The 15,710-nt window shown below is 44.7% G+C and overlaps 1 protein-coding gene across 1 annotated transcript in view; it reads right to left on the bottom strand.

The window, feature by feature from the left end:
• The window catches only part of LOC135390143 (glucoside xylosyltransferase 1-like), a 40,111-nt gene that overhangs the window by 3,961 nt on the left and 20,440 nt on the right, over positions 1 to 15,710 (bottom strand). Inside the window, exons 4-5 of the mRNA XM_064620133.1 lie at positions 11,612 to 11,765; positions 6,892 to 7,199 (exon numbers count right to left, since the gene is read on the bottom strand). Of these exons, the coding sequence (XP_064476203.1) occupies positions 6,892 to 7,199; positions 11,612 to 11,765 (462 nt within the window). The remainder of the gene's footprint in view (positions 1 to 6,891; positions 7,200 to 11,611; positions 11,766 to 15,710) is intronic.

Genomic DNA, 15,710 nt, shown 5'->3' on the forward strand with positions numbered 1-15,710 from the left:
AGTTTCTTGTCTTCTGCAAGCCTTCTGCCAAATATGTCAAAATGAGCATCTCAATTCATAACAATGTTATTGAACAAGTACAAGTTATTAATTACCTAGGCGTGACCTTAGATTCTCATCTCACGTGGAAACCACACATTGATAAAGTTGCTAAGAATATTTCCAAGTCTTGTCACATTTTATTCCTTGCCCGTCAATATTTTCCACTACATGTTTTACGTCAATTGTACCTCTCATTTGTGCAGTGTCATCTAATTTATTGTGCCCCTTCTTGGGGTACTGCATTCCCAACATATCTGGATCGTCTGTTCAGGCTTCAGAAGAGAGCTATAAGATTAATTACTTGTTCTGGCAGTAGAACTTCCTGTATTGAGTTTTTTAATTCTTTGAATATTCTCCCACTGCCTGATCTTATTCGAGAGCGTCGTGCTATACTTGTAGAGTCAGTTGTAAAGAATAACGTTCCTTTTAATAACAACATATTTCAAAAATGTCCAAGAGGTAACCGAAGCGTCATGTCGAATGACTTTATGTTATATCGGCCAAAAAATGTGTATGGTACGAGATTGACAGTGTGTTTTGGGCCGCGACTCTGGAACTCTATGCCTCTCGAGGTTAAAAACAGCCAGTCATTCCGCAACATGCTACGACGATACCTTATGGACACTTCAGCCTATTTGAACCCATGAATGTAACTGTTTGTTGCATTATTTATCTAGCCTGTTTTTCTGTTCCATTTACCCCGCGGGGCATGAGCCTGTACTAGCGAAAGCTATTGGACACGCCCCACGGGTTTTCGTGTTCCTTGTTTCCTAGTGATGACAAATAAACATGTCTTATATATTCTGGAATTTTGTAACTTTATGTTAGACGTCAACAAGTACAGCCTTCTGTGCGAAAGTCTTCTTTCTGTTGTGCACAATCATTATAAAGTAAATATGACTATCCATTTCTTGTCATTAACTGCTTTTTCTTTTCTTTCTTTTTTTCTGCAGTGATGAGCAACCATAAGGACACATGCTAGAAAGGGAGTCTCTTTGGGATGACAAACCCTCATCACGTCATGAGGATACAATGGTGGACGAGTGGTTCATGTTCTTAAGCACATCGAAACTTCAACAAATAATTCATGAAAAAGCCAGTCAGTGCTAGCACCAGGAATTTAACGTGGACCGTCCTGCTACCAGTCAGAGATGTTACATTTCAGGCACTCATTGAGTTTTGGTGAATTACTTGTTAACTTTGTCCCAAGGTGGAGCTCGCCACAGCTCATTTGCCTATCTGTTAATGTTGTGGCGTGTGTTGCGTTTTTCTCTTTGTGTGTTCCTGACTCAGAACGGTTAATTTGGATCAAGTCAGGTACGTTTCATTTAGACATGGCAAACATAAAGTGGTGTTTCTCAACACAACTTAGCAGTGGCCTTCATGCATTAGTGCTGCGGCCAATAAGCGTGCATGGAAAGCTGCACATTATGCATGATGTAAAACCCCAAGACTAGGGAACACGAAAGGACAGACACAAACACGTCCCTTTGTGTTCCCCAGTCTCGAGGTTTTACATCATGCATCATCTTCACCAGCTCGCTTGCTTCCTAGCCATTTTTTCTGCACATTATGTTCACTCTACTTTTACCGTGTGCTATGTAATCTTGTTCAAGTTCTGTCAAACGAGCGTGTAATGCTATAAAAAAATTCAGTATACTCTATATGTGAGTTGAATGGTAGCACATGAATGCAGGAAGGAAACTGTCATGTTATGGCAAGTGTTTACGTATTGTACATTTAACTACTAATTTTATTGGTTAGCTTTCGCCGGCACATCATGTCAAGCCATGTTATAATAATTTGGAACATGTTCTTCTTAGTAGCCAGAGCAGCTGATACACAGTGAGAACACAGCCTGTGTGTGTTTGTCTTTTCCACTGCAGCCCTTGGGTTTCCTCCCTGATGGCTACACATGTCAGGGATAGGTTTCAGAACCAGTAGTTCCGGCCAAGTGTGAATTGCTTTTCAGGGGATCATCACGCTGGCAGATGAAACATATGGTTTAAATTATTTGTAGGACAGGGATTGTGTAGCTTCACAAAAATACTACTACTACGACGTAAGAGTGGTTTCAAATCTAGCTTTTTTGTGTTCCTGACATTATCGCACAAGATGTAGTATCCACTATGATCCTTTATATAGGGGGTATGTACAGTGCAATCAACAGATGCTATTTAGAAATCTGTGTTTCCTACTGTGTTGAAATGGGGTAGTTTCTATCTGAGAGCCATAGTGAAACACAGGCAGCCAAGGACAGACTTTTGATGCCCTCGAGAAACATGGCAGCACATTGCAGGGACTCTGGATGCTGCCTAAATTTCCAGAACACAGAGCTCAAGCCAGCGGTTAAACAACAAGTGGTTAGAGAAATCCAAGACAGATGCATGTGTAAGCAGTCCGCTGTTGGATTTGCTTCTGTCCGAGATACGTTATCTCAAAGGGGACGCACGGGCACACTCAGAATGGTACTAGGGCTGACTGTGAAATAGAATGAGGAGAGGGGGAGATATTTTCTTGTCTGTTATTCTACTGGTAAAATTGTCATTTGCTTAGCAGCATATATGTGTATATTCCAGAGTCTGCTAATAAATATATCAGTTGAGAGCTAGCAGTCGCATTGTAGATGTCTCATCCTGCCCTTGACTGCTTGTGTTTCACTATGGCCATGCTTGCCATTGCAAAAACAGAAAACAACAAAAAAGGCCATAGAAAAACAGGAAAAGAGCGACCTAAAAAGCTGCCTGTTCTAGTGCTCATATGGAGGCAATGCAATGAGGTAACATGTTCCATTCATGAACTGTGCATAGTAGTACATCTCACAACGGCAACCGACTACACAGATTTTTCTTGAAGTACTTTGTTTTTTGGAGCTTTGTTTGCACAGTCTATTATTGGAGCTTTATGTGATTCCCCTCTTGAGATACTTTAAGAATGCTGATGCCTTGCAGTTTGTTAATTTTGAAACTGTACTGTGCTGAGGTACAAAAAGAGAATTGTCGTATCTGCATTTGAGCACATAGGAATAATTTGTAAGCACTTTCCTTGTTGACATTAACATTTGCACCAGGTCACAACATTGTTGATTGATGGAAAATGTAAATAAATATATTTATTTGCTTGCCAAACAATGCACAAATGTTTTCTTTTCTAGTGAGATATTTCCTGTTCACCAGACATAAATGTGGAAAAGTTGAAGGGGCACAATGATGGTATAGTCTAGCATTGCTTTTTGCCAGTTCACATATATTCACTGTTATTCGTGTGCACATGTAGGAATAGGAAGGTAGAGCATGCACATAAAAAATTTCGTATGCAGCCACACATATGGTTCAGAAGTTTAATTAGATGTCCAAGCATATATAATTGTGCTTCATGTGCAATGGGTATGCTAACGCATTGCTTCCATGAGGCATTTTTATTTATTTTTTATAAATTATTTTTATAAATTTTATTTTTATTTTGATATGATAATATGATAAATATTAAATACAAAGTGATTTGTACAATAATTCCTGAGCATGGAATTAATTCCGAGGCTGGCCAGTGATGTCACCCAGGACGACAAGTCACATAATTGCCTCTAACACTTTTACACCCCATGGGCTGAGTTGTGAATTGAAACAGCACTCTACAGAAGGATAAGGTGCACCTGATTTCTATAGGATCTATGCTTTTCCCTAACTCTTCAGACCCCACATTTCTAAAAACACCATTTCTAAGTGGAAATATGTGCTCTGTTACTTCTTTTGCGTCTGCATAGTGTGCAACCACATGGCTTCTGGAGCTTTCGTGTGCATGTTTTTGTGCTACGGTGCTCATTACAAACAATATCCAGATGTTGGACATAAAATGCAGTAGTTTGTCGCGTGCCACACAACGCAGCGTGACATGGGAGCGTGTGATTCAAAGAAAGCTTCTGGAAAATGCACAGAATCCCACAAAAAGTTTAAAATGTGATTTGTATTTCGTTTTATGTCTCTCGTCGTTACATACCATCGTCGACGGTGTTGCACATTTATAAATCGTACGTAAAACCTGTCCCATAGCAGTATGCGGTTTCTCAAATACATAGCACAATTTTTTTCTGCAAGAATAAAACGCTGTCGGCATTTTCTTGCTAAAACGGCTGTCGAAACGTCAGTCTCTACAATGGGCAAGTGCTGTAAAGGGGCTAACGCAGACGCAACTTGATAGAAATTGTACGTGCTCACAAAACACAAACGACGAATTCCAGTCACAACATCGCACAGAGGTTGGTTCGCGAATGAGTTCGCAGCTGCTGCACTGTTTACTTATCGCGGAACGGTGGAACCCGGCTGTCCGCCATCTTCAAGCACAGATACGTGAAGCCGCGAGAAGCCGCGAGCAGCTGGAATCCACTGACAAGTACGAAGGAGCGTACACGTCACAATGCCCGTTCGGGTGCATCTACGTCATAAAAATGGCTGCGCCCATGTGTGTTTCGGAATGAATTATCTTTTCTTTTTTTTTTTTTTGACATGGTACTCTACCGAACTAAGAGAATGAAGGTGCATTTTGGGGAGATCTGGATGTGGGCTTTCAGAATATCACAACCGTTTCGACTATTTGGGATATCGGCATAACTGACATTTAAAGTAACTGAATGCCGATATTGATACTGCCTTTTTGGGGTAACGGAGTGCCGCCAGCGTTATTTAAAAAAGTAACGCGATACTTTAGCGATATCGTTGCTGAAAATACGATGACATTGCACGCAATCTGCGACATGGGAATCTCGCTTACGTGAACACCCCATTTGTATACTACAGTTACTACAGTTACAGTTAAGAGAGTTATTCAACGAAAAAGCACAGTATTTTCTGTCCATCCTAAGACATGTTGGTTGACTTCTAGCAATAGCTTGCGATCAAAATTCGCGTTTGGCATCTGCATGGTGCGCTTAGACTGACAATGAATAAAAGTAAGAAATTACTGTAGCAGCATTACGTGCAACACTAGTATTGGTTTAGTCGTTAGTAAGGAGCACCTTACTAATATAGATAACACTTCTCTATATCAGGCACCCGTCAGAAGCTGCTTGCTCAGCGTAGCCTGCTTTTAATGTCCGTAGTCACGCGTGTCGTCTGGCAACAATGACATAAAGCCGCTATTTATTCCGTAAGATGCACTGGACGTTCGTATCCACAAGTGTCGTCTGGCAACAATGACCTTACCGTGTTCCTGCTAAATCTACACCCAACCGTGCGCTCCGGGATCGTTACTAAACTACAGCACTAGTATTGGTTTAGTCGTTAGTAAGGTGTTGGCACTTTCCTATATCCGCACCCGTCAGAAGATGCTTTGCTCAGCGTGGCCTGCTTTTAATGACCGTAGTCACACGTGTCGCCTTGCAACAATGACATAAAGCCCATATTTATTCCGCAAGATGCACTGGACGTCCGTATTCACAAGTGTCGTCTGGCAACAATGACCTTACCATGTTCCTGCTAAGTCTACATCCATCCGTGCGCTCCGGGATCGTTACGAAACTACAGCACTAGTAATGGTTTAGTCGTTAGTAAGGTGTTGGCACTTTCCTATATATCCGGCACCAGTCAGAAGCTGCTTTGACCTTTGTGCTTCTCGGTAATGTGAACAAGAGCTTCTCATTGAACAGGGGTCGGATTCACAAAGAATTCGTGTGACGGAATCTGTCGTATCTCCGTCGTACGGGAAAGTTACTACGAAGTGTAGATTCACGAAGGGCGCGCGTCGCAAAATCTTCGCAGCTAGAGTCACTAAATAAGCTACGCTTCAGAGTATCGACACTGAGCCGCCATGTTGTTTCGGATGACCTCCAGCGCCATCCATTTAGCGCTCTTCGAAGTGTTGTCTTCTTCCACTGCTGAACTTAACCTTCTTCTATTTCTACTGCCAAAATAGAGGTGGGGCTGGAGGTCATCCGAAACAACATGGCGGCTCAGTGTCGATACTCTGAAGCGTAGCTTATTTAGTGACTCTATTCGCAGCTTACGGCGGAATCCTGCGAGAGCTCCCGAGCAGTCTTACGAAGAAAGATGGCGGCGTTATTTGGCAGCGGTGGATTTGGAGACGGCAAACAAAGACTCCGTAATACGCGCCAACGCATTGCACTTTGCCACAGAACCTCCGAGACCATCCCCGAAGTGACATTGAGGCACTTTTTTGCTTGGTAACTTTCAACAAATGCTTCAAATTTGTGCTCCGTAAAATCGGATCGCAAGGATTTTTCAAGCATCCCCTACCACCCTGCCAAGATACCCCCAACACCCCTCCAAATTGTCTGCAAGAAAGGCAAAAGAAGCCATAAAAGCCGCAAAACGGGGTGCCACACACCGCTTACCATACGCCCTCACACGCCCCCTCCCCGAGATGAACATACTGGGAATATATTTGCTGTGTCATCGAACGCGTTTCGCCTGTGATTGCATGGCATCCATTATGGCTACCGAAAGACCGAAAGGCCGAGAGCACGTGCAGTAACAAAATATTTGGGGACGAACAACTTCGTCTTCTTCTAACGGGACGGCTCTTATTGGTGCGATTACAAATTGTCGTCATTACTATGGTCATTACCATAGCGAAAACAGTCTCGCACCCTTCGGCTGTTTCTCTCCGACCTGCATGTGACAGGAAGCGAGCAACTTCCTCTTCCTCGTCAAAGGGGGTACCCCTCCACTAAGATAGCTTTGTGAATCGCGCTTACGACGCCGTCGTACGCGCGTCGCAGGTTGCGACGTCTTAGCGCATCTTAGCGTAACTTACGATTGCGTTTGTGAATCCGACCCCTGCTCTTTGTGAGCTTCATGCACTATTCTAACCTACAACCAACCATATCCTGTTCACCTTTTCCATCAGATGATAGACGACGCTTATTTCAGAGGTCATCGAGTATACGTCTTGAAACCCTCGTACCAGTGCCGGCGGCCGCTCGCTTGGTGAGGTCTCGGAGGACTGGCAACTATTTGCTCCGTAGGTCCATTGCTTCGGCAAGGAAAGAAAGCGTCGCATTCCGTGCTTGGCTATCTGGGTGAAGAGGCTCTTGATGTCGATGTCCACGCCTTTGCGCTGGGCAATTGCGGCATCGAGGAATGGCACCCAGTGGCGTGCGCGCATGCGCGTTAGGTTCATCAGTAGTAGCTCAGTGCCGATTTCTGCAAGATGAGCGTGTTCCACATTGGAGTACCGATGCTACCCACATTTGTATCTCTTGTGTCAAGAATCCTAAGAACGGTAACGCTACTTTAATATCGCGACCAGATTAAAAGAACAGTACATGATGGGCCAAACACGGAAAAAGAACCCGAAGAGAGCGTAACAGGCGCGCCATCCTGCCGCTAGCACTGGGGCTGCTCCTTGTGGCCCGGTCACTATCACGACCTACTAGATTATAACGACCATGTCATAGGCACCCCTTCCCAGCGCCGCATTTCGAAGCTAGCGGTGGCGCTACTCATCGGCCCTGTTATTGCTTCCTCAACTTCTACAATACTTTGTGCTTCAGCTTACCTTGGTATTTTGGTACAAGCGGTGGATGTCCCACGGAAGATGTTTCATTCCAAAGTTGATTATCATCGTCATTTTACGCGTTTTCATAGGAGCTGCTGCTGTCGTCTGCTACGGTAGTCGTACGTCCGCCTTCTGCGCGTTCAGAATTCAAATTTCCATTGTCCAATCATGTTGGTCTCACGGGCCGATGGGTAGCGCCCCTAGCGGATCGTGCTGACAGGATCCTCATAGGGGATTATGACATGGTCGTTATAATCTAATAGGTCGTGGTCACTATACCACATCTTGACTATTCCTCAACTTATAATTCGTAACCAGAAATGTGGAGTTGTGGGTCCCTTTGCTTTGTTTTGTGCTAAACAAAACAAGTAATGGTAGTTTTCATAGACATATACAGGGTGTCCCAGCTAAACACTTTTCCTGAGATGAAATCAATTGCAATATAGCATACGCTGAAGGTAAGGTTCGGAGCCCGGGATCCCGGGATTTCAGCATAATTTCATGTCCCGAAATCCCGGGATTTCGCAAGGCCAAATCCCGGGATTTCGGGATTATAAATTTCGGCTTTTCTGACAAGAAATATTCGGTGGTACGAGTGAAAGGGAAAGAACGGTGTCCAACAGACTTTTTGTTTTAAGCGTTCCTTCCCAGAAAAACATGATTAGCAATCCGAAACCGAACCAACCTTATCGTGCAGGACACATTACAACGACGTTAGCTGCTGACTCATGTGAACTACGCAAGCCATAGCGGAGAACAGCCCTCAAAAAGCATAAAACTGCCATGGAATCAGACTCGTGCCTTTCAGGCCGATAATGTATATATCTTAATGTAATGTATGTAATGTATATATCTGTATATGTAACTATCTACTAAAACTATAGACTCGGCTAGCAGAATAGAACACAACAAGAGGATAGAGAGGTAGCAAGCGAGCTGGTGGTATAGATCCATAACTTAAAAACCCGAGACTAGGGGACACCTTGTCTGTGTTTGTCGTTTTTTGTTCCCTAGTCTCGGGTTTTTAAGTTATGGAGAACACAACAGTCACTGTGGATGAATAAAGGCAAGAAGAGCTAAACCCACCATTCCATGTATTCACACAAGCCACATTCCCCAGAATACTCAAGCGGATGATGCGAAATACGTCACTGATTTTAGCTGCTGCCGAAGTAGAATTGCTGTACGTAATACGTATGTACCTTGTCGCGCACTACTAACTGCGGGAAATATACAGGGGCGCAGCCAGAAGATATTCCCTTGCAGACGACAAGAAGAGACGCATTTCATTGCAAAGTCGACATTCCGGTACGGTGCGAATGCTGTGTAATACGCAGGTATTGACCCGTGAGCAGTTTTTTGCGCTTTTTTTCTCACTAGAATGTTCCGTGGGGATGGCAGAAGACGTGAACTAAATCGCAGTTATTGAGAGCATGGTTGTGTAAGTGGATACAGCCCTCTTCGACATGCTTGGTATAGTTTCGAAAAAATCCCGATTCCGTCCCGGCATCTCTGGATCCACATTTCGAAATCCCGGGATTGTAAAAACGGCTCGGGATTCCCAGCCCTAGCTGAAGGGCACTCCTTAGGAGGGCATTAGCAAACTCCTAAGGCAATGTCTTAATTAACTTTCAATAACTTTTAAATTATAAAAGCTACGCAGTTGTCCCAATGAGAACATCTGGTCCCTTCGGTCACCTGATACCGGAGCCGTTTTCAGAACAAAAATCTGTTCGATGGATTGTCCGCAAAAAAATTCGTGAGGGAACACCGTTTTGTTTTCCCTTAATTATTTTGTTCATTGCGCATCCTCGGAGACGCTTCTTCGTCTCGACTGATTTCATCTCGAAAAAGCGATATATATATATATATATATATATATATATATATCACTTTTTCCTGGATGCCGCAATTCCGTAAAAATCATCACTTTTTCTGAGACACTAAAAAGCCATTAAAGAAAGTAGTAGGTGACACTAGACGTCTAGTGTCACTTACTTCTTTCTTTAATGACTTTTTGTCATTAAACGACATGTCGTGGAACGTTAAACGTCGTGGAACGACAAAAGAAATCATTAAAACAAGAACAACTCCCAACAACGACGGTATCAACAGCGACACCAATGGGTGTGCCAATGCAAGGGTGTGCAATGTCCAATGGGTGCGGGTGTTCAATATGCAGGGGGTGCAAGGGCGTGCGTCACCAAGTCGGTTCAAGCGGAGTAGTTGGTTGAAGTACATATGGAGTAAAACTGCTGCAAGGGAAGCGGGCAGGTGGGTTAAAACATAAAAGACAGTAGACCTGTACACTCGCAAGTGTAAGGAGACAATTATATACAGTACACGGAGCAACCAACCAATTGCAACACAGTGATGACTTGAAGTAAACTTGCAACACAACACGTGGAGCGGTAACAAATGGCATTCCCACGTGTAATCTTAACAGGCAAGGAAATATCTTTCAAGCTAAGTTAAGATGGTACACATATGATACACACGGTGCATAAGTGTACCGTCAGTTGCCTTAAATCAGCTTGAAATAGATTTCCTTGTCTGTTAAGATTACATGGGGGATGTGTGTGTGTTAAGATTACACGTGGTAATGTCATTCATTACCGCTCCACGTATGTTATATTTTGTGTTGCAAGTTTACTTCAAGTCATCACTGTTTTGCAATTGGTTGGTTGTTCTGTGTACTGTATATAATTGTCTCCTCCTATTAAACTGTTGCTAGTTGCGAGTCTGCAGGTCTACTGTCGTTTATGTTTTATCCCACCTGACCGCTTCCCCTGCTGCAGTTCCACACGTGCGTCACCGACTGAGACAGTGCAAGTATACACTCTAAAAACAGAGCTTCACTGCATAGCTCGCTCTTAGCCAACTATCATTTCTAATGATATCGTTCTCTCCTTTAATTTGCTGAAAACGGGGACCGTACGCCATTTTTGTGGCAATTATAATCTGAATAATGCCACAAACTATGGCGGTACGCGCCCTGGTTTCGGCAAATCAGGGGAAAGAACAAGGTCACCCGGGATGATGGTTGGCTAGGAGCGTGCAAGGCGGTGAAGTTCAGTTTTAAGAGTGTAGATTCAGCACTACACTCGTAGAAATGAACTTTACCGCATAGCACGCTCCTAGCCAACCATCATTTCGAATGATATTCTCTCCTTTAATATGCCGAAAACGAGGGGCGTACACCATTTTTGTGGCAATTATAAACTGAATAATCCCACAAAAATTGGCGGTACGCGCCCTGGTTTCGTCAAATCAGGGGAAAGAACAATGTCACTCGGCATGATGGTTGGCTGTAGGAGTGTGCAATGCGGTGAAGTTCATTTTTAAGAGTGTACTGCACCGCGGTAGCTGAGTGTGGGCGAGGCGATCGAAATGAGTTAGCAATTTATTGTTTATTGTTTCGTCGCTAGATGTCCCTTGAGGTTCGCCGGATTCATTCAGAACACTTGCACGCAGATAACGCCATGTGGGCTGCCACTGATGCTTACCATGCAGGACCACGTAGGCACAAGAGTAGATTCGAAATATTTCGGACTTTCCAAGTGCTTGTAATGCTTTCGAAACGCGAGAGAAAAGCAAGACACTGATAGGGCGGAGAAACTATCGGGTTGAGTTGGCACTGTCCCTACCCATGAAGACGACCAGCTCCTAGCTCTACTCTTTGCAATGGGCGTAAGCTACGGCAACCTGGTCCTGAAACAAGGTTAAGGCAATTTGGTGGTACCTGGTCCTGCAATCTAGATTTCAATCCCAACGCCAACAATCAAATCTCGAGCGGGGTCCGAGCCTGTCCGACAGCGAGCCTTGGAAGAAGGTCAAGTTACATTCGCGGGTGCTGAACAGTGTCCTGTTCGCGGAACCAGAGGACAAAGCTCCCGGAACCCCGATTGAGAAACACTACTCTAGCGGATAAAGGGTCTCGCTGCCTTTGCCTATGGTTCTCAAGACGATCGGACGAAGGCTATTCTTCACAAACTTGCACCCCCAAAACAGGCCGCGAACATCTGGAACTTATCTCTTTTATGTATGAACGACCTACCTAAAGGACCAGCGTTGCTGCTGCCGATCTTCCTTTGTAGCGTGCCAGCTACAGTATCAGTATGTTTAAAGTAGTCCCACAGGCGCTCCACTGGGCTGAGGAAGACAGTGTCGCTGTCGATGGAAAGAACGGCGTCGGTGCCCCAAAGAACTTTCTGCAGTGCCAACAGAGCGAATAGTATATGCATAGTAAGAGACCTGTAGCAGTATGGCTGCCGTCGGCGGAGCGAACAAAGGCAAGTCGACAGTGCGAGAGCACTTGTCCGGGCACACTTGATGAGGGTCTAGGACATCTCGGTGCGCGGTTCATTGCGGTGCATGGACATTTCAGTTGTCTGCACCTCTTTTTGCTACTGTACACTTAAAAGTGAGTTTCACCACATAGCACGCTCCTAGCCAATCATCATCCCTAATGACAACGTTCTCGCCCCTGATTTGTTGAAAGCAGGAGGAACGGCCTATTTTTTACATTATGCACGTGGATAATGGTTCAATATAGGGTACGCCCACCATTATATTATAAAGTAAAACCAATCAAGGCGGGGACACTTCCTCCTCTTGCCGCACATTTCGCGCGCGCTTTTTTTTGCGTCAATAAAGCAGGCGGGCTATAGGAGGCTTGCACGTGACGTCACTAGCAGACGACAGAGCACCCGGCGCCATATTGTTGTTCCACGTGTGCCCTGTGTTACGTGCGCTGCCGGACTCTACGTACATCGTGTCCCTGTGAACGCGGCCTGTGTTTACACAGGTATACTGTATGGCGCCCCCGAAGGTTATTCAGCCTCGTGCATATTCTTCGACACTCACGGGAGATGATTTGCGGCGGTACCAGTATAAAGTGAACGTTTGTGGAGTCGATCCCTTCATGCTTGAAGAAGGAGAGTGTCAAAGGGGCTCCGACGTCTGGTCTGATATTACTATCATGGATATTCATGATTATTTGGTTAGCAAGACTAGCTACCTTACTCGGAAGCAACTGAAGGCACACAAATCCCTCGATGCTTATAATTACGTAACGAGTGGGTGGGTGAAAGAACCGCTGGTGAAGCATGTGCAGAACGGCGTTGTGATCATGGCGAAGGTGAGTTCTGCCCAACGGTTTATTGTTTCACTGGCTAATTTACGTTCACTGTGCATATTTACTTATGATTCCCTGTCCATTAATTCGACCGGAGTAAGTAAACGTCATGTGAAGTGTAACCTCGCAATTTTCATGTTTCAGGTGAACCACTCACAAACACTCTCATCACCACCTTTGACGGCGTGGGTGTATTCAAGGAAAGATGGCGAAATCGTCTTTGGCCATTGTACCTGCATGGCAGGAAGGGGAGAAGTGTGTTCCCATACTGCAGCCATCCTGTTTTACATTGAAATTGGGATAAACATGCTGAAGAACACATCGTGCACGGATGGGAGCAACTCTTGGTTGCCTGCACATACACGGAAGATTGTGCCAGCACCCATTGCGGAGATGGATTTCTCCTCTCCGCAGAGCCGAAAACGCAAGCTGGATGGGTCGTTGCCAGATCCGGACAAGTTCCCAAGCCAACAGAAGAGGAATGGAATATGCTCTTTGACAAATAAATTAGTGCAGGACAACGACATGTGTGTGCCGGTACACTTCCCCGCTACGGTGACCTTTATGTGCCGTCAGTAGTCAGAAGCAATGCTGCAGTGTTGACTGAATTACATGACCCTCAAGCCATGAACATGGATTGGGACACCCTGTTAAAAAATTGCAGTGACTTGGCAGATAGGCTACACATTGACGATGCAGCAGTGGCAGCTGTTGAAAAGGCCACGAGAAAGCAAGCTCAAGCACCACAGTGGTACATGTACCGCACAGGGAGAGTAACTGCTTCAAACTTGAAAGCCGTTTGCCGCACAAATATCACAAATCCATCTCGTAGCCTTATTCGGAAAATATGCTACCCCAAGGACTCACAGTTCTCAAGTAAAGAAGTCTGGTATGGCAGAAAGAACGAGGCAAATGCACTGACTAGATACAAAGCAGTTGCATCTGAGGTACATGTCAATGTGAGATTTAAAGAGACAGGGCTCTTACTTTCGAAGTCCCACCCATTTTTTGGAGCAACAGCAGATTTGGTTGTCGAATGCGACTGCTGTGGGCTTGGCACAGTTGAGGTCAAGTGCCCCTACACCGTGAGAGATTCTACCCTACGTGACTTGCTTACCAGGACACCGCCAAGTGTGTATGAACATGAGGGTGAACTGCTACTTGTGCCTGACCATGCGTATTACTTTCAGGTCCAGGGTCAGATCTTTGTGCATGGAGCTAAATATGGGGACTTTGTCCTTTGGAATGCTATGGAGATCAGTATTCAGCGGATACTGCTTGCTGCTACATTCATCTCCCAGGCATTAGAGGAAGCTAAAACATTCTTTCATCATGCACTGCTGCCAGAGCTAGTAGCAAAATGGTTCACTCGTGAAAATGAAAACTTGCCACCGCCTTCAAGCGACAGTGTCATTTCAAGTGTCTCACACCCACATGTGCCGTGAAAATGTGGCTGTTCTGTTGATGGTAGAGGTATAGAATGTTCAATGCTTGCAATAAAAGGCACTATACTGTTTATTGGTACGACATATCATATGATATGAGAATGTTACACACAATGATATGAGAATGCATGCTCACAAAATATTAATATTAATGTAATAATGTTAATTCACCATACAAAAGTATAACACTAATAAGCTGTATCTGACGGCTGCGATACGAACCGTGCTCACTCGCTAGGGACAACTGAGTTGCACAGGTTTACGAGGGCACAACATACTGTTGCGATTTTATCTATTTGTGGAGTTGCCCTGCCATTGTTTGTAGACAGTGCTTCCACTGAGACAGGGCACCTCAATATTGTAAACTTATTACGAACCGTTCCAATTACACTTTCAACATGAATTCTCACATTTGCCAACTGGCGGGTCGCTTCCACTTCAGCGCAGCTGAGCTGCTGTTTGCCCCTGGTGAAAGCTGGAACGTTCAGCTTTGCACAGCACATGCCAACACTTTCGGCAATCAGGAAGCCTCTGTCGGCCAGGACAACGTCATCCTTCTCAAGCTTCGACAATAGTCCACTGTGCTCTGTTATGGTCTTGTCGCTGGTACGACCACCATAGGACTGTGATAGGAAGATGACACTACCTAGTGGACAAATAGCAATGAGAAATTTTGCAGTATTGTGATTCTTGTACTGGGACCAGGTCCCAGCCCTTACATCTAAGGAACTCGGTCGGTCCGTGAAGACTTCAAAACAGTCAAGAATGGCTCGGACCTCACATCCGAAGTTCTCTCTGAACGCCATTGGCATGGTTTTCATGTTCTGTTCCTTGCTTGGCCACCTGATTAGAGGGCTTAGCCTGTCACACAGGACATTTAACCATTTTTCCACAATTCGTGACGCAGTAGACAGGGATACTCCAAACCGATATCCAAGAACCTGAAGAGGAAGGTTAAGCCTCAACCGCATGAGGCACATCACCAACTCCTCAAATTTTGACAGCACATTTAGTTCTTTGTGTGGCACATGTGCCTCGACAATCTGAAAGACAGCTGCCAAAGTTTTAAAACTAGGCAGCCCGGTGTAGAAGAGAACTCTCGCATCATCCCCTTCCAGACTGGTGAACGAAAATTTGTGTTTTGAAAGGGCGCTCCTGCACTTGTACAATTCTGCATTCAACCTGCGGATCTCAGCCTGCAGGTCATCATGGGTAACAGTGCCTAAGAAAGAAAAAGAAAAAAGGAGCAGGTTTATGTGCAAATTCGATATCCTGCAAAACATGGCATATGTGAACCAAAAGATATTCCTGTGATGCATAACTAAAACATAGTGAAGTTAATTTTTCATCATGTGTTATCCAGTCGCTTCTCTAACGCCTATGTTCAGATGTTAACGAAGGCGGGAAAGACAGCTGGACGATTGACAGACAGCACAAGTGTTCTGTCATCCGGGTTTCGTTCCACACTTCTGAACATGACGACCAGGGCTCGTCCATCCCTTACCTTGGCCCGGTTTCACCAATGCCGATTAACACTTGAACCGAGATCAACGGTTCCTTAACTTGAATTTAAT

Source organism: Ornithodoros turicata, chromosome 3, assembly GCF_037126465.1.
Source record: "Ornithodoros turicata isolate Travis chromosome 3, ASM3712646v1, whole genome shotgun sequence".
Lineage (NCBI taxonomy): Eukaryota > Metazoa > Arthropoda > Arachnida > Ixodida > Argasidae > Ornithodoros > Ornithodoros turicata.